The 26,751-nt window shown below is 39.3% G+C and overlaps 1 protein-coding gene across 2 annotated transcripts in view; it reads right to left on the bottom strand.

Moving 5' to 3' along the window:
- The window catches only part of RAB3C (RAB3C, member RAS oncogene family), a 255,243-nt gene that overhangs the window by 123,292 nt on the left and 105,200 nt on the right, over positions 1-26,751 (bottom strand). For both annotated transcript variants that reach the window (XM_010974889.3, XM_010974888.3), the window contains exon 3: positions 18,279-18,397. In XM_010974889.3, the coding sequence (XP_010973191.1) occupies positions 18,279-18,397 (119 nt within the window). The remainder of the gene's footprint in view (positions 1-18,278; positions 18,398-26,751) is intronic.

Raw genomic sequence — 26,751 nt, 5'->3', positions numbered from 1 at the left:
AGTCCCTGACTGCAACCATGTCCCAGTAAGTAGTGTTACAGAAGAGTGTGCATACATTTGATGGAGAATTAGACATCTCTACTTCATAAAGATTTCCTACACCTTCTTTTAAATTTTTTGTAAATGGATTATATCTACATAAACACATACACGTACATATACATATATTTCTTTATCTATCTACGTACATTTAACTTCTGAAAGATACAAACACACACACACACACTCTCACACAGGACTTACAGATCTTTGAGAAATACAAGGTTGGGGCTACAAGTAAGCCAATGCAGTTAGAGGTAAGATTCTTCCCCAAATCAGAATGTTGAGTTTTGTTTAACTCTCTTTCTTCAACTACATTCTACATCCTACAGCAATGATTCTCAGACTTTTTGAAATAATTACTGCACACACTATGAACCAAGCACTATGTCAACTGAAAAATGAGGCAAAGTTCTTATCGCCTCAAAGGAATAATCAGCCTAGGGGGAAAAAAAGAGACAAAAGCAGGTAATTATAATGTCAAGGATAAACAATGACAAAATCAGTGCTGATTTTAATACTTAAAAGGGTCAGTTATCTTTCATATTTTTAATGTTTTCCCAGCATTCTGTCAGGATTAATAGATCATTTCCCTAATAAGTTCTCTCTAGATATTGTGGAATAGCGTACGTGCCTTTTGAAGAATTTCCTAATCTCCACTCTATAAACAAGAGTAAGGGCTGGGATAGGAAAGGCAGGGGGAAAGTTCTCTACCTTCTTCACACATGTTTTGTTATTGTTGGTCTGTCATTTATTTATAAGGCAGTTATCATTATGGCCACGTAGTAACAGTAAAAGCTCGTTTTTGTTGTTGTTCAAAGATGATTCTAAGTGTATTATTTAAATGTTTGAAAGATTTTAAAAGTTTATTTAATAAGGAAGAGAGTTGGACATAGGCAATATCAAATCTCATTTATAGCCATTTAAGCCCTAGAAAAAAATTTTAAGTTCTTGATTCTAATAATTGCTGTGATCAAAAATAAATATTTGCTGAGTATTTACAAAGTAAATGACTTGGTGCTGAATACTGTTAGACCTATGGAATTTTACTTTATGCTGCCCAAGCTAAAGAATTTTATAATTCTACTGATGAACAAAAAGAAGATTTAAGCAATAAGATGATAAAAATATATATACAAAATAACATGGAAACTCGGTTGGTTGGGTGCCATGGAATCAGTACCAATGAACACACATTATGCTGTTTTCTTTGTGAACATTTCTCACCTCAGCCTTTGGAAGCTCAAAAATAATAAATATTTTGACTAAATAATAGCACGCATTTGGTTACCAGCTGTGACCTCCAGAAAAATGGGAGAGGCAGATGGCAGGAAGCAGTGAAAGAGAAGTTTACTAGAGAAATGTTAGAATGTGAGTGTTTTAAAGATTGCATCTACTATACTCAGGTTGTCTGTAAATCTCTAAAGAATAGGGTACCCAGATAAAACAGAGGATACCCCGTTAGGTGTTAATTTCAGATGAACGATTAAAAATTTCTCAGTGTAGGTATGTTCCAAATATAGCATGGGAATACTTATGTTAAAATGTTTGCATTATTTATCTGAAATTCAAATTTTGCTTTTATTGGTACATCTGGCAACCCTATTAAAGGTTCCAGTAAGGATCCTTCCAATGTTATAGTAATATATGCTACCTAAAAATCTCATTTAAAACAAAGCTGGTCAGAAATAATATTAGAAAAAATATAGAGGTTTCCTTGTAGGTGCTGGATCAACACGAGTTGTATCTACTTAATATGTCTTCATTTCTGAGGGAAAGGGGAGGACCTGAAGCTTCTGTCAGCGTAACCAGAAGGTTCCAGTTCACTGGTTCAGTTTCAGCTTCCATCGTCCTCTTGCTAGCTTTTGTATATGTGTCCTGAGAGACAATTAAGTATCAAGCTCAAAGACCCAATCAGGCAGTTTTCTGATCTAGAAACAGGAGTCAATGAAATAAATATCAACAGTAATTATTCAAATAGTATCTTTACATTTGCAGAATGTCACAGTTCTATCACCTTTTCAGAATCTGGAAATGCATTTGATCTGCAAACCAACTTTGTGAAATACTTTTCTATTTCAGGCAGATCTACTCAAGATTCCTGATTTCTGTGAAATTGTGTGCATTCCCCTGCAGCTAAGGAAACAGCATGAAACAAATATTGCTTTTCATTCTAGCTGTCAAACATCTACTTTATGGATGAGTTAATTACTATGCAAGAGGGGACTGACTCACATTGGTGTGTAGTGGCTGCTAATGAGAAGTCATAAATCAAAGTCCTTAATGTTAAACCCAAGCTGCAACGTGCAGTTCTCTTGAAATATCACAAGGAAGGCTACGTGTGTGTGCATATACGGGCAATGACTCTCTGACTCTCAGGAAGTTAGCTGCTTCCTGATGCCCAGTTTAAATATTTAGCATATAACCCATCCTCTCTCTCACTCTCCCCTTTGTGATGTCTTTGTTTCCTGTAAATCCCATAGATCTCTGCAAGGGTAGTGAGAAGGGGCAGGCAGTGAGCTGCCTAAAAACACAATAGGAAGATGCTGGCTCCTTGGGCTGACTCCCTGATAAACTAATTACAGGGTGGATGGTGACTGCCTAAAATGGAAGGTTATTTTTTGTTTTTTGTTTTTTCCTAGCCTCAGCAAGGAACAAAAAAACCCTTCCTATTTATATTCATCATAAATTCTTCATAAATTGGGGATTGGTTTAGGGATATAAAACTCTCCTTCTAAAGTACAAATGTTCCCATCTACCTGAGCAAGTCAGTTATCAATTTATATACATCCTGTAAATTGTTCTAATCTGATTTGTCCCTGGAAAGCACCAAAGAAATCAGCTAATAGAAGTTGTTTAAACGGGGAGAAAAGCCTGTGGAAAGGGAGTTATATAGGTGAAGGTTGAGCCTGGGCATTTGTTTTCTCATTTATTTATTCATCAATTGCATGTGAACTGAGTGCCTACTAACTGTAAAGTTCTTTGAGAGATGCTGGGATAGGTATCACTCTAACTCATATTTAAGACCTTTAGAGCATAGTGGAGGAAGTAAGCAGGTAAAGATGATAACACAAGGCAGGATGAAATAAGTGCTTACGAGATGGATAAGGGGCAGGGCAGAGGGAGCCCCTGAGAAACAACCGAACCTGATAGGAGGAAGGGACGGTAACTCACACTTAATGAAGTCCTGCTCCCTGGCCAGCATCAGAGTGCCCTCACTTAGGACATTACCTGCACCATCAAGGAGGGGAATATTCACAGTGGGCTTTAGAAGGAAAGGAGGGCTCCAGAGGTCTCCCAAGTCAGGACAGGGGCCCCTTGTTCTGCAGAACAATGGAGGAGCAGGAAGCACCGCACATGTCAACTATGGCCCGTGGTTTGGTGTGGCTGGAGTGAAGAAAGACACCTGCAATTATTACACCCCATCTACTTCTGCCGCAGTAGGCCTGGGCGAATGGAGGCTTTGGAAATTAAAGGTTGCATGCAGAAAAGCCCTGTACATGGAAGAGAGAGAGGGGAGGCAAGGGCTGAGAGACTGACCCAAAAGGCAATCTTAGAGACAAAGGCTGATTCTGCAATACCGGTCTGGTGACTTTCACAGTGACTGCCACACAAAAACTTGATTGCCCCCTGCCAAACCCCTGAATTGAATCTTATAAGCTATATCCAGCATACTGTGGGCTTCATATCCAAGTTTTAAATATATATATATATATAAAATGTTTGATTTACATGCAGCTGTCCAGTTTTCCCAACACAATTTGCTGAAGAGACTATCTTTATTCCATTGTATGCTCTTGCCTCCTTTGTCGAAGATTTGTTCTTCAAGGGCAGCTACCCAGGCAATAGAAATAAGAGCAAAAATAAACAAATGGGACCTAATTAAACTTACAAGGTTTTGCACAGCAAAGGAAATCATAAGCAAAACAAAAAGACAACCTACAGAATGGGAGAAAATATTTGCAAAAGATGAGAATGACAAGGGCTTAATTTCCAGAATATATACACAGCTCATACAACTTAATAACAAAAAAAACAAACAACCCAATCCAAAAAATGGGCAGAAGACCTGAAGAAGCAATTCTCCAGTGAAGACATACAAGTGGCCAATAGACACATGAAAAATGCTCAGTATTGTTAATTATCAGAGAAATGCAAATCAAAACTACAATGAAGTATCACCTCACACCAGTCACAATAGCCATCATTCGGAAGTCCACAAACGATAAATGCTGGAGAGGGTGTGGAGAAAAGGGAACCCTCCTACATTGTTGGTGGGAATGTGGTTTGGTGCAGCCATTATGGAAAACAGTACGGAGATTCCTCAAAAGACTAAAAATAGACTTACTATATGATCCAGCAATCCCACTCCTGGGCATATATCCTGAGGGAATCTTAATTCAAAGAGATACACGCACCCCAATATTCATAGCACTATTTACAATAGCCAAGACATGGAAACAACCCTGAATGTCCACTGACAGATGACTGGATAAAGAAGTTTTGGTATATTTACACAATGGAATACTACTCAGCCATAAAAATAACACAATAACGCCATTTGCAGCAACATGGATGGAACTGGAGACTGTCGTTCTAACTGAAGTAAGCCAGAAAGAGAAAGAAAAATACCATATAATATCACCTTTATGTGGAATCAAAAAAAAAGAAAAAAGGCAAACAAACTTATTTACAAAACAGAAACAGACTCTCAGACATAGAGAACAAACATGTAGTTACCAGGGAGGGAGTTACCAGGAATGGGAAGGGATAAATTGGGAGTTAGAGATTTGCAGATACTAACTGATATATATAAAATAGATAAACAAGTTTATACTGTATAGCACAGGGAATTATATTCAATATCTTGTAGTAACTTAAGGTGAAAAAGAATATGAAAACAAATATATGTATGTTCACGTATGACTGAAACATTGTGCTGTACACTGGAAATTGACACAACACTATAAACTGACGATTCTTCAATTAAAAAAATACACACACACACACAAATGTTTGGAAAGCCACAAAGATGATCATCTCCCTATTCTGCCAATTCAAGAGGCGCTAAATCTCAGAGACTCTGGCCTTGCCTGTTTTCTAAGCAGCCATCTTATCGGAGAGAACAACGAAACCACGAGAAGGCACTCATTTGAAAACACCTCCCAGGTGCTGCTGCTGCTCCTGACGTGGAGCATCCTGTCCCAGCCTGAGCCAGCTGGACATGCCACACATGGCTTGTAAGCCATGGAATGCTGCATGCCTGGTGATCTATGTACCCCGGGCCTACAGAAGCCTTTTCCATTTCAATCCTTTCCTAGTCACTTCCATCAATAAGACACTCAGTGGGTCCTGGGAACTTTGGCAGAGGAAGCACTGATGATAAATCTGATAGGAATCGCTTACTTCTCGTCACTGCATCTCTTTATCTCCTCGAGGGGAAATTACTTGATTCAGCCCCTGGGTTCAAGCTTACATTTCCCACACTGGGAGGGAGTCTAGAAGGAGCACCTGCCTCAGACAGCATCTGGCTGGCTCAGGACTCATGATCTGAATCTTGCTGGTCTAAACCCTTTGCTTTGAATTCCTGATCTGTGCCTAGACCCCATACTGCATCTCTAGGTGAACTCTAGAATTCCTGAAAAAAAAAAAAAAAAACTGGCAAAGAATGTAGCATTGGGGTCCAGTTCCAAGTGGAAATATTTAAGATAGAGTCGTCAATTTGGAAGGACTGGTTGTAGAGGTAAGGGTATAAAAAAAAAATCGTTCTGTAAAATCTAAATAAATAAGAGTTTAAGAAGCTTTTATATATAAGATATATTTATGTATTTCCCCAGAATGTTATTATTAATATATAAGTCCAGTTCCAATAATATGTGATTTAAAATTTCCTTGGGAAAAGCTCTCATCTTTCAATGTAACTTCACTTTACATTGGAGAAATTTTTAAAGAAATCCTGATGCTGGGGTCACAATGACAGAGATTTTGATTGAATTAGTACAGAACACAAAATAGTCGGCCCTCCATAGGGGCATTCTACATCCTTGGATTCAGCCAACCTCAAATTCAACCAACCATGGATTGAGAATGTTGCAAAAAATTTCCAGAAAGTTCCAAAAAGCGAAACTTGAATTTTCCGCATGGTAATTAGCATTTACATTGTATTAGGTGTTAAAAGTGATCTAGAGATGATTTAAAGTTTACGGGAGGACGTGCGTGTGCAAATACTATGCCATTTTATATAAGGGACTTAAGATTCCACAGATTTTAGTATCCAAAGAGGGCTCCTGGAACCGATTTCCCTCAGATACTGAGGGACAACTATATGTCCTGAAAAGATGTCCGAGTGATTCTAATGAGGAATCTGGACTGAGGCCTACAGTCTGACATAGACTAAAGGGCTTTATCTTGCCCTTCAGTGTGTACAGCATGCCAGGTCATTAGATCTTCTCTGTTCCTCACAATCCCCTTGTAAGTCAGGATTTCTTGATTTCTTTTACAGACAGACAAGTAAGGCTGAGAAAGGTTAAATACTGTCTAGTGTCCAAGGTTATACAGTCTCCGGTTTGTTGGGTTTGTCTCATTTGAGACAAGGGACTCCAATTAACAGCCTGCAAGGCCTTCGCTCGCAGCTCCCCTCAGCAGCCTCAGAATTCTCTGCTTGGTACGCCTTGCCTTTTTCTAAATGGAGTTTTAACCTATAATCCTGCTCCCTTCTTCCTGCCTTTCTCATTGCCTCCCAGATCCCTATCTCTGTTGGTTTTAAATTGAGGACATTTTTTAAAAAGGCAACTTTTCCTCTCAGCTGCAGGAAATTTCTCCTAAAATAAGCTGTTTTATCCAGCTATATAAATGAAGTCATCTTTGGTACTTTTCAATTCATATCAGAAGGTCATAGGATATAAAATTCTGTGCTCAAGCAATTCAGAAAAGACTCATCTCCAGAATATAAACTATGAAGGCAAAGATTTACATAAATTACCATATTAATATTCATATTTAAAGTTAAGAGTTTATCAGAAACAGAAAGATAAGGAAATAATTTCAATTGTAGCAGAGCATCCATTTTTCCACGTTGCTTAAATATTTGCTATGTAATTAGGAAGTGCTGGGTAGCGGTAGGGCATAGCTAGTTTTTACTATACTTAACTCCTTGAATGCCACGAAACAAATCTATCAAAAAATGCCATGTTTAAAGTCAAGCCCAGGGGGGTTCAGAGAAGGCACGAGGTTGGGGGAAGGAGTTTGATCAGAAGTGGGGTTAGGAATGGACCAATTTGGACCAAGAGGTAAAAATATTCGTGGTTCTACTATCTGCTTATAAAAAGAAGAAATACAAATCAAAACTACAATGAAGTATCACCTCACACCAGTCACAAGAGCCATCATTAAAAAGTCTACAAACAATAAATGCTGGAGAGAGTGTGGAGAAAAGGGAACCCTCCTACACTGTTGGTGGGAATGTACTTTGGTGCAGCCATTATGGAAAACTGTATGGAGAGTCCTCAAAAGACTAAAAATAGACTTACTATATGATCCAGCAATCCCACTCCTGGGCATATATCCAGAGGAAACTTTAATTCGAAAAGATACATGCACCCAGTGTTCATAGCAGCACTATTTACAACAGCCAAGACATGGAAACAACCTAAATGTCCATCAACAGATGACTAGATAAAGAAGTTTTGGTATATTTACACAATGGAATACTACTCAGCCATAAAAAGTAGTAAAATACGCCATTTATAGCAACATGGATAGACCTAGAGACTGTCATTCTAAGTGAAGTAAGCCAGAAAGAGAAAGAAAAATACCATATGATATCACTTATACGTGGAATCTAAAAAAAAAAAGGGACAAATTTATTTACAAAACAGAAACAGACTCACAGACATAGAAAACAAACATATGGTTACCAGGGGGGAAAGAGATGGGAAAGGATGAACTGGGAGTTCAAGATTTGCAGATACTAATTACTATATATAAAACAGATAAACAACAAGTTTATACTGTACAGCACAGGGAACTATATTCAATACCTTGTAGCAACTTAAGGTGAAAAAGAATATGAAAACGAACATATGTATGTATACGTAAGATTGAAACATGATGCTGTACACCAAAAATTGACACATTGTAAACTGACTATACTTCAATAAAAAAAAAAAAGAATGTTCTGACACTTAGACACAGGCATTTTGATGAGGGCTGTATCAACACGACCCTGTCATACTGGCCTTATCACCACGTTTCGCTTCAGTGGCAAGGAAACTGATGTGAATAGCAAGATCTGGGGAGTCAACAAAGGCGAGAGGAGGAAGGAATGACAAGGAGAGAGTAAGATGTGAATCAGCATGTTTGGTGGGGGGCGGAAGGACCGCTGGTGCTGTTGAAGCAGGTGTGCACCACTTTCATGAGCCTCACAGGGCTCCTTGGTGGGCTTGTTTAGGGCAATTTTCTGCAAAGTGGTTTTCCACAAGGGTGTCGAAGACAATAATAGAAACTCTATTTATATATAACTCATTCCTTTTTTATTTATTTATTTGTAGGGGGAGGTAATTATGTATATATTCTTGGAGGAGGTATTCGGGATTGAACCCAGGACCTCATGCATGCTAAGTATGTGCTCTACCACTTGAGATATACCCTCCCTCTAACTCATTCCTTTTTAGCATCTAGTTTTCTGTGTTTATTTTGTAACGCGCATTATAGATTGGCACAATGGTATGTGATTATCTATGAATAAATAAATGCATATTGTGTAATAAAATAATTTGGCTGGGCTTTTGTCTCTAGTTCCTGGGAGGTAACCTCTAAATCCTTGGTATTTCCCAGTTACTGAAGTGCCTTTGTTATTCATGGTGGGTCCCTTAAAGCAAACCCAATAGTTAATGCTAATGACATGGCTCAGGATGAGCGGGTGGCCACACCAAAAAGACCAACTCTGTGATTAGATGGTTGGCACTTCTAGTCACATGATATCAGGCCATCCTCTGAGGAGGGGAGGTGGGTTGGAAATGAGTTCAACCATCTCGGCAATGATTCCATGAATCATGCCGATGTAAAGAAACCCCAATAAAAACTCTGGACACCAGAGCTTGGGTGAACTTCCCTGGCTGGCAATGCCCTGCCTGTTGTGACATATCAGTGAGCCTGAAAGGTGGCGTGTCCCTGAAGACAACAGAAGCTTTGCACTTGAAACTCTCCCAGATCTTGCTCTATGCATCTCTGTTTGGCTGGTTCTGACTTTGTATCCTTTTGTTATAGTAAAACTATAATTGTAAGTACAGCACTTTCCTGAATTCTGTAAGTCATTCTAGTGAATTATCACACCTAAAAGCGGTCATGGGAGACCGTGAATTTGTAGCCCACTGGTCAGAAGTAAAGGTAGCTCAGTGGATGCCAAACTGATACTTAGTATCTGAAATGAGGCCAGTCTCCTGGAGGACTGTGCCCTTAACCTTGACTAACTCTGGGTAGACATAAATTGGAAGGACTACTCAAAAAGTTTTAGTGGCTATGAGTATTTGGTTCAAAAAAAGTTAGGGAACTACCTAAGACAGCACTCAGGCCTTGTGACATCCCTTCCCTCACCTGCCATCTGCCAGCTGTGGCTCTCAGTGTGCTATGGGAAGGAAAACTACAAACAAAAAAACATTCAATATAAAAAAATTAAAATTAGGTCACAGGGTACAGTAGACTTTAAATGAGGACTGTTCTAAGTGTTATTCTGTGAGTAAAGAACATGAGATGGAGGACGTGGAGACTGTGACATGGTTGGGCTGCTTATACGTTCTTCTTTCACACCATGACTCTTGCTCTTGCTTTGGAATTTGATGGTATGGTAAGAAAAAGTTACAGGAAAACACTTGCTATGGGCTCTGTCTAAATTTAATGGAGTCAGATATCATACACAATGACAATGACCTGTGTCTTCCGGTGACAAAATAATCCTTTCATGATTCATGTTGTGCTATTTTTCTAATTTTCTCTTTAGAATAGGTTCCTGTAATATCTACTAGTTTTTAAGGAGTAGGTGTATAGGGGGGTTGGTTTACAACTGATAATAAATAAGGATAATTTTCTCAACGAACTGAACTGCAAAGACAAATGACCAAGCCCACCCCAACATTAAATGAATAAATGGGGGCTTCAGAACCCTCCAGCTGCAGCTAGGAGCCCCATATGGGGCAAATAATGTCATAGATTTAGAAAAAGGCAGAGATTAGACGGAGGTTGTAGACTTAGAAGATGCCGCCTTTCTACTCGTTTCACAATGCAGTGGCTGAGTGCATATTTTTTGCTTACTGGGTAATTAGAAAATAAGGACCTACAGTAGGTATCATGAAATACTCAACATATTCACTGAGGCTGGAGAGCAGGCCTGATGGAGATCATATTCATGGTGGACCTGAAAATACCAGTAAGGTTCAAGTAAGCCACGAGTATAACTGTTCATCTTTGTTTTTTGTTTTGTTTTTTACTCTGTAAATCATTTATTTGTTACTAAAGGATTTCAAGGGAGAAATCATCTGATCAAATCAAATGATCAAACTTAACATCTCCAATATTATGAGACATGAATGTGTGCTTCCTAGATGATACACTGACAAGGATACAGGAGACTCACACAAGTTCCTGCCAAAATGTTTAGCTTGGATCTAATCACAGAATTGGACAAATCCAAATTTAAAGACAGCGTAAGAATAATTGATTTGAACTTTTCACAAACGTCAGCGTAACTGTTCATGTTTAAAAGCCTAAAGCTCTGTTTTCCAAATAGGATCATCAACCATCCCACAGATTAGCTTTTTTCATTAACAGTGTTACCCAGAAGCCAAGCTGAGCATCTAGACCTGGAAAATGAGCTCTTATCACAATCTCCTCTCTGAGGAGTTATGTGACAGGTATAATTAGTGTCCTTCAAGGCAAATCTACTCCCCAAAGACAGGCAACTAATTTCAAAGAAAAGAAGGTATAATCAAACAGAGAGAAGCCAAGGAGATCCTGTGAGGAAGTAACGATATTTGCAATAAATATTGTGACACAGAATTGCACATGAGGAGCTGCCGAGGAGCCTATTTTCAGAGTGCAGGTGGAGCAGAACAAACAGCAATCATGTTTATATAATGCCTTTTATCCAGAAGTCCAAGCCTTTTATTTAACCTTTATATTCCCTATGTAGCCTGACTGAGGGACGGCTGCAGCAACCAGAATTTAGCTTTTAGCCTTGACTTTAGTGTCCATATTTATGGAATAGTAATTGTCATCCCCAAGTGCAGTTTAGGTTAGCTTGGCACCAAGACACAAAGTCAGATAGGATGGGCACTTCTATTCCCTTAGCTCCTTCTCTGTACATAATCAACACATTAACTGCTAATATGTGCTTCCTGCTTCAGTCTTCAAGCCTTTGGCTATTTCCCAGATCACCAAAAAAAAAAAAAATTGCTGAATTAAGATATCTTTAATTCAAGGCTTTACATTTTTTAACATGTCTGCATTCTTCATGCAGCTAATATGGGGCTGGAACCAAGTCCAGCAAATGAAAAGGTGAGTGGAAACAAACAAATGAAAAAATCCAGAGGCAGAAAGTTGGTCGATGGAACTTTGAGTACATAAGAGATGAGAAAATATTTCCCATTGGGTTAGATCACACTTTGGGCCCCTTTTTAGGTGTCCCCAAATATGTGCTGTACATTTATTGTACTAACTCATGCCTCAAATATATTCTCCTTTCCAAAAAAAAATTTCAAAAGACTATTTTAGAACTGGAATGTGCTACAGGAACTAACCTGGTAACTTCGAGTCACTTTGCCCAATACGGAAGATGAGGCACATTCTGATCTCTCTTTATCAATTCTGCCCACATATCTCCCCATCTTCCTGAGAAGTTGGAGGGTCTTATTTTGTATATATAGGCAAAATTTTGGTAAAATAGGCAGTACCTCCTTATAAGAGTTGATTGAGAGCATTGATTTATTTTCATCATAATGGTCTAATACTATTCCAGCCCTCAGTTATCAATTGTTTGTTGGACACATAATTGACATGTGCCTGGGACTGTGCTAGACTATGAAGACACAAAATGAGTAAGATCTAGTCCTGTATACCTCTCTTTCTGTCATTCACACATTCATTCATTCAACAAATATTTATTGAACATCTAGTATGTGCCAGGGACTATTCTAGGCATGTATAAAAAATACTGCATAAATGGGACAGAGATTTGCTAGTCTATGAAGCTTGCATTCTTGTTGGGGAGACAGACATGATAAACGAGTAAACTGGAAAACATATCAGAGGGTGATAAATGCTATGGAAACAACATAAAGCAGAGAAAGGGATAGGGAGTGTGGAAGAGGGCTGCAGTGTAAAATAGGGTGGGTGGGAAAAGGCCTTGCTGAAAAGGTGATGGTACAGTGAAGAATGGAAGGAGGTGAGGGGAGAACCAAAAGGATAACTGGGAAGTGACTTCCAGGCAGCGGGAAGAGCAGGAGCAAGTGCCCTGAGGTGGAAGCATGCCAGATAGGTTCTAGGGATGGCAAAGAGGTTGGTGTGGCTAGACTGGTGTGAGAGATGGAGCATAGGAGAAAGTGAGGTCGGAGAGGTAGTGGGTAAAACTGTGCAGGGTCTTACGGGTGCCTGTAAAGGCTTTGGTTTTCATTCAGGAGAGGTGGAGATGCTGTGACTGTCTGGAGCAGGAATGACATGATCTGATTTACAGTTTGAAAAGCTCACTCCATCTGCTGTGCTGGGAAGATTCTGGGGGCTGGGGCAGTGCTAGAAGCAGGGAGACCAATTAGACTCACGTAATAAACCAGGTAAGAGATGATGGTGACATAACCAAGCTGGGAGCAGTATGTTACGGCTTGAGTTGTATCCCCTCCTCAAAATGTTGGAATTCCAATCCCTAGTACCTCTGAGTGTGACTATATTTGAAAATAAGGTTTTGCAGATGATCAGATTAAGACAAGGTCATTGGGGGTGGCCCTGATCCAATATGACAGTGTCCTCATAAGAAGGAGAAACTTGAGCACAGAGAGAGACACATATAAAGGGGAGATATGTAAAAACACAGGGAGAATGTTATCTACTGGCGAAGGAATGCCTGAGGCCACCAGAAGGGACAGAGGTGACAAACAGATTCTCTCATAGCCCTCAGAAGGAGCCAACCCACTGGACACTTTTTCTTTAAATTGAAGTATAGTCGTTTTACAATAGTGTGTTAGTTTCTGGTGTACAGCACAGCGATTCAGTTATAGATATATATTTATACACATGCATATATATTCTTTTGCATATTCCATTTCATTATAGGTTACTACAAGCTACTGAGTATAGTTCCGCCATGGACGTTTTGATCTGGGACTTCTGGCCCCAGAACTGTGAGCCCCTTTCTGTTCAGTAAGCATGCAGCCTGGGATACTTTGTTACAGCGTCCCTAGCAAACTAAAACACAGCGGAAATGGGAGGTGTGGCGGGATTCTAGATATGCGATTGGTCCACATTATCCGTGGAGTCCATATTAGGAAGCTCTGAACAAAGGCTTAGCAATTGCTCGTCATAACATAGTTGTTATTATCAGGATACAATTCTTTCATATTTAACATGAGGTCACCTTAATTTAAGGCCATTACAGATTTTGGGAGAAAAAGAAAGCGAGAGAAAATTGCAGAGGAAGAGAATATGTGAAGGTGAAATTTCACTCCAGTTCTAGCACATCTGCCATGGTACCCTGAATGTCATGGAAATGAATTATTTAAAACTGGTGGGATGATGGTGTCAGACTTTGATCCTCAGTCTGGTGGCTTTTTAAAAATATCAATCTGCTCCCCAGATTTCCTGCCTTTAAAAACATCCTTATATTTATAGTTTTTCGTTGTGTCATAAAAAGCAGAATGTAAATAAGGTCGGGCAGATAAGCCAATGACAAATTCCTACAGGAAATACAGCAGCCTGTGGCCATGCCATACTTAGAACAGAAATGCATTTAGAGCCAGGAATGGGGAAGATTTGAAGTCAAGTGAACATGTACTGCATTATGTATAGACATTAGAGTCTTAATACTAGATGTTCAGAAAGAGCCTGGACAGCAGATCTGAGTTCTATATACTCAGGGTCACGCTCCAAGTGAGATGCAGAAAACTCTACTTGCCACAGCTCCTGTGAGAAACATTTCAAAGGCAACAAAATTCCCAGTGGTAATCTTGTGTTTCTACAACTATCTAAATCTACTTGGGACTTGTCTCTCTAATAAATCACTCATTTAATTTATTTCTTAAATCGAAGCCCATTGGAGGAGTCAAAGCACAGAATGCTCTGTTTTCAAAAAAAAAGGTAACCTCTATTTTCTCAAAAGTGTAGAGCCACTAAATTGCTGCTCTTGAGTTTGAACTCCACACAGTTATCTCCTTAGTAAACTGCAGGTTTAAGCAAACAGGGATCTGGCAAATTAGTCTAGTTACTGACCATGATTACACACAGTTTCACCACATGGACCAAGCTGAAGAACACTGTAGACCTCATTGCAGCATCCAATGGGATTGTTTAGAGCTACAATGTGATTGTTTACTTCCTTGCGGGTTTTTTTTGTTGTTGTTGTTTTTTTTACAAAACATGCCAATCAGTTCAGGTAACCTCAGTAGATACGTACTTCCCATGCAAATTTCTTTCACTTCACTAATTCAATAACTATTTTTTGAGCACTTTACACTGAGGTGTAAAGGTGAAAAAAACAGGCAGCCCTTGTCTTCAAGGAACCTGGAATCCAGCAGAAAACAGAAAACAAAATAGGCATTTACAGTATGTTGTAAGATATATTAATGGTGTTTCAAGAGCCTACCATAAAAGCAAGTAAATGAATCTGGAGTTAGAAAAGACTTATCAGAGGAAATGATGGTCAAGCTGAAATCTGAAGGATAAGAGGAAATCAGCTTGATCTGTGTCAGGGAGGTATGAATGTGGTTTCTTGTAGAAAGCAGAGCATGTGCAAAGGCCCAGAGAAAGAAAAATCCAAAAGTATAAGAAGTTCAAGGGACTAAAAGAAGTTCAAAAACTGGAGACTTTAACAAGCATAATAATACAAAGTCAGCATCTGGCCTCCAAGATATTGGATGTAATACAAGCACCTGAGGCCATCTTCAGAGAAGATAAGCACAAACTGCTTTCTATCTAAGGTATAATGTAGAAAGATGGTATTCAGGGAGGATAATCTGGGTAGCACAGAATCGATGTATTCCCTTGAGTGGTTCCATTCAATTCTTGGATCATTTGCGATCACAAGAAGTCTATGTGCTTGGATTATATTTCAAAAAGGAAGTCTGAGCCTCTCATGGGGGTCTTCACTGAATATGTTCTAATGTTTGTCTTCTATGTTTTGAAGGCACTATAACAAAGAAGTCTCATGAGGTCTTTTTAGTACTAGTTATGAAAGTCATTGTTGACATAAACCCAATGTGCCCCAAATTAAAGACATTTCCAGCAGAATTTAATTTAAAAAAAAAAAACTTTCTTTGCCCTCAGGGATTGGTACTACAATTTTTACCCCTTCCTATATTGAAAGCTGTAGAACACATCATGTTTAATTTTTTTTTTTTCAGCGATGGTTTTCACTTTGGTTTCAAAGAGTTTCAGAACCAAATTTTGTTTTAAACCCAATAGCCACTTTACCCTTTATATTTCCATAAGCTTTGAAATTCTCTATCAGACACCCTCAAATTTATGTCCCTCTCAAATCCTCCTGTCTGAAGGGCTCCTGGCTAGTCACTCATTCCATTCCTCCTGCCAACCTCTCCTGAAAGGGCTCTGCTCAACTCTCACCTTGGTTATCAGTGTGACACAGACATGACCTAAAGCAGCTCACCTCAGACTAATGCAACACAGCGCTGCCTCCTTAGAAAGTGAGAGATGAGACAGGAAAAATACAGTGGTTCCACAATGTCATGCATCTGAAAGTCAGGCTGAGGAAGTTTTAATAAATTAGGAGGGGATGGTAAGTCTTGCCTTTTAGGCAGGGGTCTTCCATGATCTTTAGGATCATGTTCTTTTGGGGTAATAGAGCAGCAGTGGGATAGGATGGGTTGGGATGGGACGAAATCTAAGGGGAGAAAGACCAGTTAGAAGGCTGTTATGAAGGAAGATGCAAAAGAGAACATTAAAAAGCTGAGCAATGATGGTCACATGGTTTTCCAGGCAGGAACAGATTCAAAGGATATTCAAAAAAATTTAATATGCAAGATCAGGTCCCAGATTTGGATGGATGGAAGATAGAGTGGGTTCAGGGTGGACCTGGGTAACAAAGCACTCTGGCCTCAATGAATAGCAGAACTGAAGTCAGGAGGGTGAGCAGTTTCAGGTGAAGATACCTGATTCTGAGACACCAGCAGGATGTCCAGGTGGAGAAATATTTTGGCTACCTGGAAATGCAACACCTCAGTTCAGAAGACAGACTGGGGCCCGATATTTAAACTTGGGAGCCATCTGGTATAAGTGATAAATGATGTGTGAGAGTGGATAAGATGGCCAAGGAAACAGAATAAGCCCAAGAAAAAAGCCATGACAGGATGCTTACCCTTGGCTGGGCGAAGGAGGGAGTGAATGCTAGGAGGCAGAATGAGGAGAGGTCAGAGAGAGATGAGAATAATCTGGGAAATGCACCTCTAAGAAGACAGGAAACAGAGCCCCAAAGGAAAGAGCGGGTAAAGAGAGTCCAACAGTTACTGAATTGGAGGAGGATGGGGACTGAGATAGGGCAGATGGTCTGTTGACAGGTGAGGGACACTGGGTGCCCATAATTCTGGCCTGTTGTTCCAACAAAAATTATACAACTACTGAGAACAGATGAGGGATCCGCTGAGCTCATTAAAACCAAATGATTTGTCTATTTTGTAAACAGTAGTTTGTATCTGCTAATCCCAAACTCCAGGTCCTACTGTATGACACAGGGAACTATATTCAATAGCTTGTAATAACCTTTAATGTAAAAGAATATGAAAAAGAATATATCTATTTATATGTATAACTGAATCACTATGCTGTACACCAGAAACTAACACAACACTGTAAATCAACTATACTTCAATTAAAAAAAAATGGTAACGGCCATCCTAGCAGGATCCTTGGTTCTTGCATCAGAAATGCAATGGAAAAGTCCAGCATCCTCATGCCCTCCTCCACACCTTCCCTCGGTAAGGCCAATCTGAAACACTGAAAACTATCTAACAAATCCAGAGAAGGGCTCAGGAAATTTTTACTGTAAACAGCCGGATGGAAGATGTTTTAGGCTTGGGAGCTATGGGGTCTCTGTTGCAGTGACTTAGCTCTGCTGTTGCAGCGTGAAAATAGCTACAGACAATAAGTAAATGCACCTGGCTGGGTTCCAATAAAGCTTCATTTACAAAACAAGTGGTGGGTCAGATGTGACTCATAGGCCAGATTCGGGTTACGGTTCACAGTTTCCAGACCCCTATTTTAGACCAGTACACTTCTAAACTGCTTATTATTTATACTTTTATAAAATCAAAAGCCATGCACTAGTCTCCACAGAACTAAAGATGACAGGACGCAAAGCACCAGAGTTTTAAGGACCCTTCCAGGGTCAGACCCCTCCCTCATACCCTGTGCTGTAGCTCCTTTCTGAGGTACCCAGATAACTGGATCTCAGGTATATCTCCTGAGGTTTTCAGATGCTAAAAACCACCACCAGAGGAAGAAATAAACTACTTGATGATCGAGCGCATAGGGCCCCCAGACCTTCTGGTGCCCAGCGGTTGACAGTGCTGACCGCCTTGTTACCTCCACATCAACCAATCAGAGAATTGTGCATGAGCTGATCATGTACCTAGGACCCTCCTCCCTTATCTGGCCTTATAATATGCTTTCCTGAAACCTTTCGGGGAGTTGGGGGTTTTCTTGGGCATGAGCCACTCTGTCCTTCTTGCTCGGCTCTGCAATAAACATTTCTCTGCTCCAAACTCCAACGTTTCAGTTTCTTTGGCCTCACGGTGCGTCAGGCACACAAACTTACCTTCAGTAACAGAGTGAATATAGAAAAATCACCAACGTGATTTCTTATGAATCCTGAAATAATGAGTCTGAGCATAGCTAGCACTTACTTGCTTTGTGAAACATAAGTGAGATCACAGTATATAAAACACACATATTATATTGTGATGTGCTCACTGCTTTAAGGAGGGAGACACAGTTGAATGACATTAACGGGAACATTTGCTCTTACTTACCAGTCCTGTACTGCATTGAAGGACTCTTCATTTGTGATGTCGTACATCAGAATGAAGCCCATGGCCCCGCGATAGTAGGCTGTGGTGATCGTCCTGTATCTCTCCTGGCCTGCCGTGTCCTAAAACACAGCAAGAAAAATCTCTTAAAAACTAAGGCAATGCATCTTGTGGGAAGTGATTAATTATTTCAAAAACAGTCATAACAGAGACCCTCAATGGTATCTGTAGTGTATAGCACTTTATATTGTACAGTCTTGTTTTTCCTAATGATTTTTATATGGCGACTCTGCAATATTATGAAAAATTCTGTTCTGGGGAAAGAGCTAGCTAAAAGTGTCTTCCACACAGGATCATTCCCATAAAGCAGCATCTAATTATAGAAAATAAAAAGATTACACACATCAAACTCTGTGGCTTTTGTATAGTTTAAAACCAGAAGAGTATATTTGTTCCATCATGAGATATTTACTATCTAAGTACAATCCTCTGTGAGGGGAAAAAAGAAGTTTGTGAAACGGTCCCTGCATTTAAAAGCATGCAGTATAGCTTCAGTTGACTCAATTGTAAAGTGAGAATAAAAATGCCTGCTTCGTGTGGATGTTTGGGTCAGACAGATCTGGGATTCCTGCTCTCCCATCAGACAGATGGGGGAAGGCACATGAGCCACTGCACCTCTAAAAACTTAAACCCTCTAAAGTCCAGCATGCTTGTTAGGGTGACACGAAATAACGCATGGAAAGTGCTTCACAGAGCTCAGCACATGAAAAATGTGCAATAAACGGGAAGAATTGGCTGTTATTCCTGAAATTTGGGGAGGCAAGGCTAACACAAGATGGAAGACTGCATCTCACAAATGCAAGTTCAGGGCCTCCAAAAGAGCCACATGCAGTAGTGAAATCTGAGAGTCAGAGGCAGCTATGCTATGCACAGAAATGTTCCTTTCTTTCTGACTTCAGTCTGGATCCTCTTTCTCCCCTTCTCTCAGAGATGCCTCCGTTGTACACCCAGTGCCTCCCAACTCCCCCTAAGACTTAATATTAATAGGTCTTGGAGGGAAAGCTAATGTGTTGGGTGACACAAAAAGAGGTTCCCTTTAGCATCAGAGTGAAGCAAACATCTCCCTGCTGGATGGGACTCGTGCTGGATATGCTGTTCCTCATCCATAGGTGTCTTCCTTCTAAGATGCTTCCACGCCACCCTGGACTAACGGTCAGAAGCTCAAGACAGCTCATAATCTCCTCCTAGTTTGTGAGGTTTATTCTGTTTGGCTCCTGAAAGTTCAGAGAAGGGTGACCAAAGAAGGCTGAGGGAATCAGTGAATGACTCCAGGAGAATGTGGGGGTGTGAAAGAACACTGGAAAATTAGCCAAGGGTGTGACTTTCCATGAAGCCAGCAATAATTACGTTCTACTTTAGGAGCAGGGATAAGGCCGGCCTGATTAGAGGTGTTTATTAGGTAATACTATTGAAATAAGTTTCCAAAGGTAAGGTGAAAAGAGAGTATGGGACCCCAAATAGCAAAAGTGAAGCAAAACAAGTGGGGAAGGTCTTTCAGAACATACCATTAATTGGCAGAAAACAAAAAGAAAAGTCTAGATTTCACCACATGAAGTTGACAATTCTTTGAATATAGGGGGGAAATGCTATACATAAATTGAAATGATATATAATCAAAGAATATTGGAATGTTTTATTGTATTTTGCTTAGTACTTTATAAATATGAAAGTGTAGATGTTAGAGAGAAACAAGGGTATCAAAAACTGCATGTAATTGGGACAAATTTACAAATTTATTAGACGGAAAGAAGCCAGTCTTGAGCTTATTTGGATATTCTTGGATATTCACTGGATCGAATTCAAGTAACAGTCTATCCAACTGTGAAATCAGAAGAAAGAGAACCAACTTCCCAAAGACCGTATTGAAAAAGCAAGGTACAACCGGAGATGGTGTAACATACTTTGGCTCTCTGGGGGACAGAACCCCTTATAACTAGTCATTCTCTTTTAAAACTTAGGCACTTTTGTCTTGGGTTAGTATTTTTCAGAATACATTATCTACAAAATTACCTTTTTGCCTTTTGTGAAGTAACTTTAAATAGCTTTATCTCTTCATGAAGTATCTTTTTGGCATTGATTAAGGAGCCTTCTTACAGGTTGGGAACACAATGCTGCTGCCTTCTCTACACAATAGGAGAAAACAGCCAATATGCCCGAGGCACTGCTAAAAGGTGACCCAGACCCTCCCTGTCAAACATGTCCACAACACAGACACTGAATAATGTTGTGCTGGAAAACTAAGACATTATCTCTTTCTTCTCGACCTCTTCTAGTGATGGCTTCCCTTTTCCTAAGATGTTAATTTTATTCTGACAGTAAAGAAACGAGGTCTAGTGTTATAAAACACATCAATTTCACACTGTGAGTGAAAGAACAGAAATCAAGGCCCTGTTACATGGAGATGTTATAGGAAACCACAGGGTTGGAGAGCCATTATGTATCAAAATTTAAAAAGAGAGAGAGAGGGACAAAAGCATCTTTGAAGAGAGAGAAAAAACAGAGAAGCTTTCAGACAGCATTTAAGTCACAGCAAGGGGCAGGATCCCCCATCGTACTCTGACTGGAAGCCAGAAACACAACCTAATTGGAGGTAGTCGTCACCTAAAAGCTCTCAGGGAAAATAAGAAATTGCACCAAGCGGGGGAAGTGCAGTAAGAAATACAAAGAGGAAACTTCCTTTCAAAATGCAAAGAAAATAACAAAGAGTACAACTAAGATGGCTCTGCATTGGTTTTGAGTATTGAAAACAATTTCAGGATTATAAACTCATAAGCATTTTCTCTCCCATTATATTAGGAAGAAAAACAAGCCAGGGGGAAAAAAAAAAAAACACTTCATTACATTGGACATTTACTAATGATGATAAAAGGTTACATTGGAAAGAAAAGAACATTTATAATGTCAAGTGCTACTAATGTAATTAAATGTGAGAGTTTCAAAAGGTAACTGACTAAAATGGTACCTCTTCTCAACTTGCTCCAGACCCTGGTGTTGCCTTGTTCCTCTGCTCAGTTGATTCTAATGACTGGAGATACCTGCTGGTTTTCTATAAACGTAGGCTTCTGGTGATTGAAAAACACAAATGGAAATCTCTCCCAGAAAAAAAGAGGGATAAAAATATGATTAAAAAATGGAAACTTTCTTCTGTAAGAGTCAGCTTTCATTTTTCTCTTTTAAGAAAAAAATAAAATCATTTTAGTTGATTTAAATATTTTGATTTCTCAGTCAGGTTTTTAGGAGGAATTTTTGGCTTTAATGATAGGTTTGATTAGCAAATACTTGAATATCTGTCAAGAAAAGAGCTGTAAAATGGAAAACATTAGCAGCATGATAAGTAGCAGCAAGGAACATATTCAGTTTGAATTTTGGCATTTTTGTCTGTTTTTGCCTTACATCTTCTTTCTCTGGTGAAACATCTTATTTTTTTTAACTGGATGTAGTGCATTCTCAAACCCTTCTGAGGTCACACAGAGATAATGTGCAGTTTTAGGATTGAGGAAATAGCTTTCATCTGTAAGATCTGGGTTATATTGTAATTTGTTTTTTTGTTTGTTTTGGTGGTTACTTCTCTCTGTATTGGATCAAAGGGAAAATGGAAGTAACCATTTGTAAAGAAACATAACTCAAATAATATCGCCACCATCAAAATACATTTATTGAAAGTCCAGACAGAGAAAAATAGATTGAAGGACAGACAATCCTGACATATGATAAAGTAGCTGGAAAAACCAAACCAGAACACATTGATGTTAACTGATCAACAAAAGTAACTTAAGTTAAAGGAAATAATACGTAATAACTCAGGAAAGAAATCAACAGAAATGGAGGATGAGAACACTGCAACATAAAATAGAAGACACACTTTAGCTAGTGAATTTCCAAACAGACACAAAGATGTGAAGCGGAATAAACACTCATTTAGCATTCAAACAAGTAGTCATTGCTTAACTTGCACCTTGCTGCCTTTTGCCTGGAGAAGTTAATTTGAATCATCAGAGAAAGCTTTAGTTATGCTCAATGTAACTTAGTGTTAATGCTGATTCATTCATTCATTCATTCATTCATTCATTCATTCAATAAACCGTAAGTGAAAACCTAGTACCAGTTAGGGACTGTGAGAGGTATTTATTAAATTTATTTTACCTATTCTAGATATATTTTTGTATATTTAAAAATTCTACATAATAAAAGCATTTCATTAATCAGAATATCATATTCCTTATATGTCTGCAAAATATTAGACATGTAATATCATTTCTAAAAACCCAGACAGCATAGCAATTTAAAATTGTAATTGAGACCTCCTGTTCAGCGATGAGGTTCTCCAGTTCACAGTCACAGTTATAGGCTGTATTGTGTTCCCCCCAAAAGATGTGTGAATTCCTAACCCCTGTGAATGTGACCTTATTTGGAAATAGTGTCTTGGCAGATATAATCAAGTTACGATGAGTTCATACTAGATTATGGTAGACTTTCATCCTACGACTAGTGTCCTTTAAAAAAGAGAAAAGAGAGACACAGAGAGGGCCACATGAAGGCAGAAGCAGAGATCGGAGTGATATATCAACAAGCCATGGAATGTCAAGGACTGGCGGCAACCACTGGAAGCTAGGAGAGAGGCATGAAATGAATTCTCCCCCTAGAGCCTGAAAGAGAGCATGGCCCTGCTGATACCTTAATTTAGGACTTCTAGCCTCCAGGACCGTGAGACAATAAATTTCTGCTGTTTTAAGCCACCAGGTTGTGGAACTTCATTACAGCAGCCCCAGGAAACTAACACAGTCACTGACCCCAGTTTGCAATCTTCATGATCAGGGCAAAAGCAATATAAATTCCACAGCTATCCTCATACCCCTTTACTACTTTACCGAAGAGAAAATACAGAAGATTAATGGTAGTCTTATGGAGAAGCCTAACATGGTCTCATCAAGATGTTATGCTAAAATGCATAACTATATTTCATTTATGCAAAATTAATTCTATACAAAAAGGTGAGTTGGTATATCTTACTGCTTTAAAAAAGTATACACACACACACATATACATACATACATGGTTATTAGAAGGACAGAACACCATTGCTTGAAGAGAGATACAATTACATATTGCCTTGTGTCAGAATTTCATCCCCATATGACTGAGATGTTGTTACAGAAAAATCCAGAGTCATAACATACACTGAGACACAATCCTCCAAAACAAAAGAAATATCTAAATGTTATCATACATCACTTCTTTTGTATGATGTTACTTTGCCCCAAGCTGTATTTATTTTTTCATTTCCATAAATAAGCAGGCATAAAGCAGTACTGAATATAGTCTTACAAAAATGGTAAGCAAAACAGGAAGCTTAAGTATTTTATGCTCTCTTGTTGCACATTTATTTTTGGAATGAAATAAGAACTTTTTCCCTTACTGTAGTTAATCTTCCATTAAAGTGAAATTTACAAACCACTTTTCCCTACTGATCTTGTGCACTCAGTTTGAATTCATTTACACATACTTAGTTATACAAGCACCTGTAAATCAAGCCCACATTTTAGAAGAGGTTCTAATACACTAGCCTTTATAAATAATTGTTCAATCAATTTAGGTGTTCTTCCCACCTATTGTCCTTTATTCATCCTCTTCCCCCATGCAGATTTTATTGATCAGATTTTCTTGGCATGATGTTTAGCTTTGAAATACTCAAACCTTCATTTTACAGCAGTATCTACTTCCAAGTAAAGCCGAATAAAATAAGCCTGAGGCAGAAGGATAAAACTTGACCTATTATTTCTTGGCAGTGTTACCATGGAAATTCGTCTTTCCTGGAAGAGAGGAGCAGTCGTATATAGCTCTTTTTACAGGAGGCCTTAGACTCTACTGTCAGCGAGACCCTAACACATCTACCAATTGTATGTTTCTACTTATGGAAGTTGGAGACACTTTTTAGTAAATGCTATTTCAAGCTTAAAGAAACCCTTTCCAAGATCTTAATAAAATTTACAATCAAAACCATGCAAAGGCATCTTCATTCATTTTAAGAGCTTGTTATCGAAGAACGATTAACACAAAGGCAGAGAAAGGACGCCCTTTTTGCTTTCTAATTAATCTTTTTGACATCCTTCTCCCCAGTGGGATTTTGATTATGCTCAACTTTGTCAAAACGTTGGCCATAAATATTTAAATGCAGGCAGCTCAGAGATTTTAGTCAAAATTGGTGATTGTTTTTCTTTACAGAATGCAACTGAAAATGCTTGCATCAAATCAAACGTTCTATGTTTTAAAGTTTAATAGGCTTTTGAGTGGGACCATTATTGTGGCCCTAAAATTGGCAACTAACACTCAAACCAGGCGCCTTACAAAGGGATGGAGCTCTCACTCACACAGCCACATGCCAGCTGGTTGGCTGGATGGATGTCTGCTTAGGCAATGGAATTGCTGAGCTGAGCTTATAGGGCTATCTAAGACCTGGAGAGAGATGGCAGGGTTGAGGAGTGGGAGGCGGTAGAGAAGCCTGACTGCCCACAGGTTAGCATGGCGATGTTATGTGAGTTTCCCACGCATCAATAAACAGCACAGCAGGCAGCTGCTCTTGAGACATTTTGCCATTAACCCACCTCTCAGAGGGCTGCTCCAGGAGGAGGTGTGGGAGGCGGTGAGGAATACCAAAGGGGCTCGGGCGATCTGAAGGAATGCAGAAAGGGAAGGAACTTGAACAAATCTTCCTTGTCAGGGCACCAAGCAGTGGGAGATCCCTGCGGGATGCCCTGAACATCCCACACAAGGGAATCAGCATTCAGATATGAGCCACACAAGAGGTTAGACAGGCTTCGCAGGAGAAGCCAGGAGAGAACTGTAATTCAGGACCAGTTTAGGTAGAGTCATCTGCCTAACTCTTTGTCTCCCAGAACTATTTTTGTCTCTGAAGAGTAAGAACTAGTAAAAGGAGGAACAGAAAAGGTGAAAGGGTGGCTCAAACTCCTCTTCCTGGTAACTACCGATCTCTGGGAATATGGCCAGATTGGAGGGAAGAATACGAGTGTTAAATTGGATATGACAAGGGCATTTTAAACTAGATTCAACAATGCTGAGTTTTGTTTTTTTTTTTTAATAGACTTTATGTATTTTTCAGAGGAGTTTTAGGTTCACAGCAAAACTGAACAGAAGGCACGGAGAATTCCCATATACCCTCTGCCCCACACATGTGTAGCCTCCCCTGTTATTAGCACCCTCACCAGAGAGGTACATTTGTTGCAGTAGATGAACCTACATTGACACATCATTACCACTTACCGTCCATAGTTTACGTTAGGGTTCACTCTTGGTGGTGTACAGTCTCTGGGTTCGGACAGTTTTACAATGACATGTATCCACCATTATAGAAACATAAAGAGTAGTTTCACTGCCCTAAAAAAATCTGTGCTCTGCTGATGCTTCTTTTTTCAAATAAAAGAACAACGACTGGAAATAGGATCCGTTCAAGTTGTGGTCTAGGGGTAAGCACAGGGCATTGGGCAGGGTATGAATGAAAACGGGTTTGGATAAAAGCAATACCAAGGCATGGCATTTTTACACCAGTGGGTTTAGACTCTTCACCAAACTACCTACCAATGAAATATAACAACAACATGAAGAATTTAGACTTAAGCAAGGCTTTACATATTTTAAAGCATATTCACATATATCATTCCACTGAATTATTCTCTTGGAGTAGATCATTTTATAGATGATGGAACTGAGAAATAAAGAGGTTAGGCACCTGTTCGAGGTTCAAAGCAGTGAAAAATGACAGGTCATACTGAAACCCAGCTTTCCTCACACAAAGTCCAGTTCTCTTTCTAAATATTTTGCTGAATATTGAAGAATTTAGGGTGTATTTTTTCACTCTAGGTCTATGTTGGATGCTATCATTTGGCAATTTAGCATTTGTCAATTTCACTTTCTCAAACTCCATTCATTCTTCAAGCAACTGTGCTGGGTCTAGTCCCAAAACTCTATTGAAAGCGTTCATGCTAACATCATCAGTGCCATCCTGACCACCAAATCCAATGGGTTAATTTTTGGTCCTCATCCTAGTTGTCCTTTCTGAGACATCTGGTACAGATGACAAGCCCTGATTTCTTTAAATCCAATCCTCCAGGGTATGGTTCTCTCCTGATTCCTCAGCCCACCTCTGCAAGCTCCTTCTTCTCTGCCCACCTCTCAAAGGCTTTGCACAGGCTTCTGATCGTCATCCTCTCTCATCCTCCTGTATCACACAATCTTCACAGTTTCAAAAGTGATCTAAAAATAGCTCCACCTTCCTAGGAAACCCTGACCACATTCCTGTGTTCCAGACCACATTGCCATCATCGTAACACAGATGTCTCAAATTTAACTCACACAGATAACTCAAATCAGTGCAATTCTCTTACACTTATTGTGTCACTAG

This window comes from Camelus dromedarius, chromosome 3 (assembly GCF_036321535.1).
Source record: "Camelus dromedarius isolate mCamDro1 chromosome 3, mCamDro1.pat, whole genome shotgun sequence".
Taxonomy (NCBI): domain Eukaryota; kingdom Metazoa; phylum Chordata; class Mammalia; order Artiodactyla; family Camelidae; genus Camelus; species Camelus dromedarius.
Note: the sequence above shows the minus strand (reverse complement) of the source record. Positions and strands in the feature narration are given on the sequence as shown.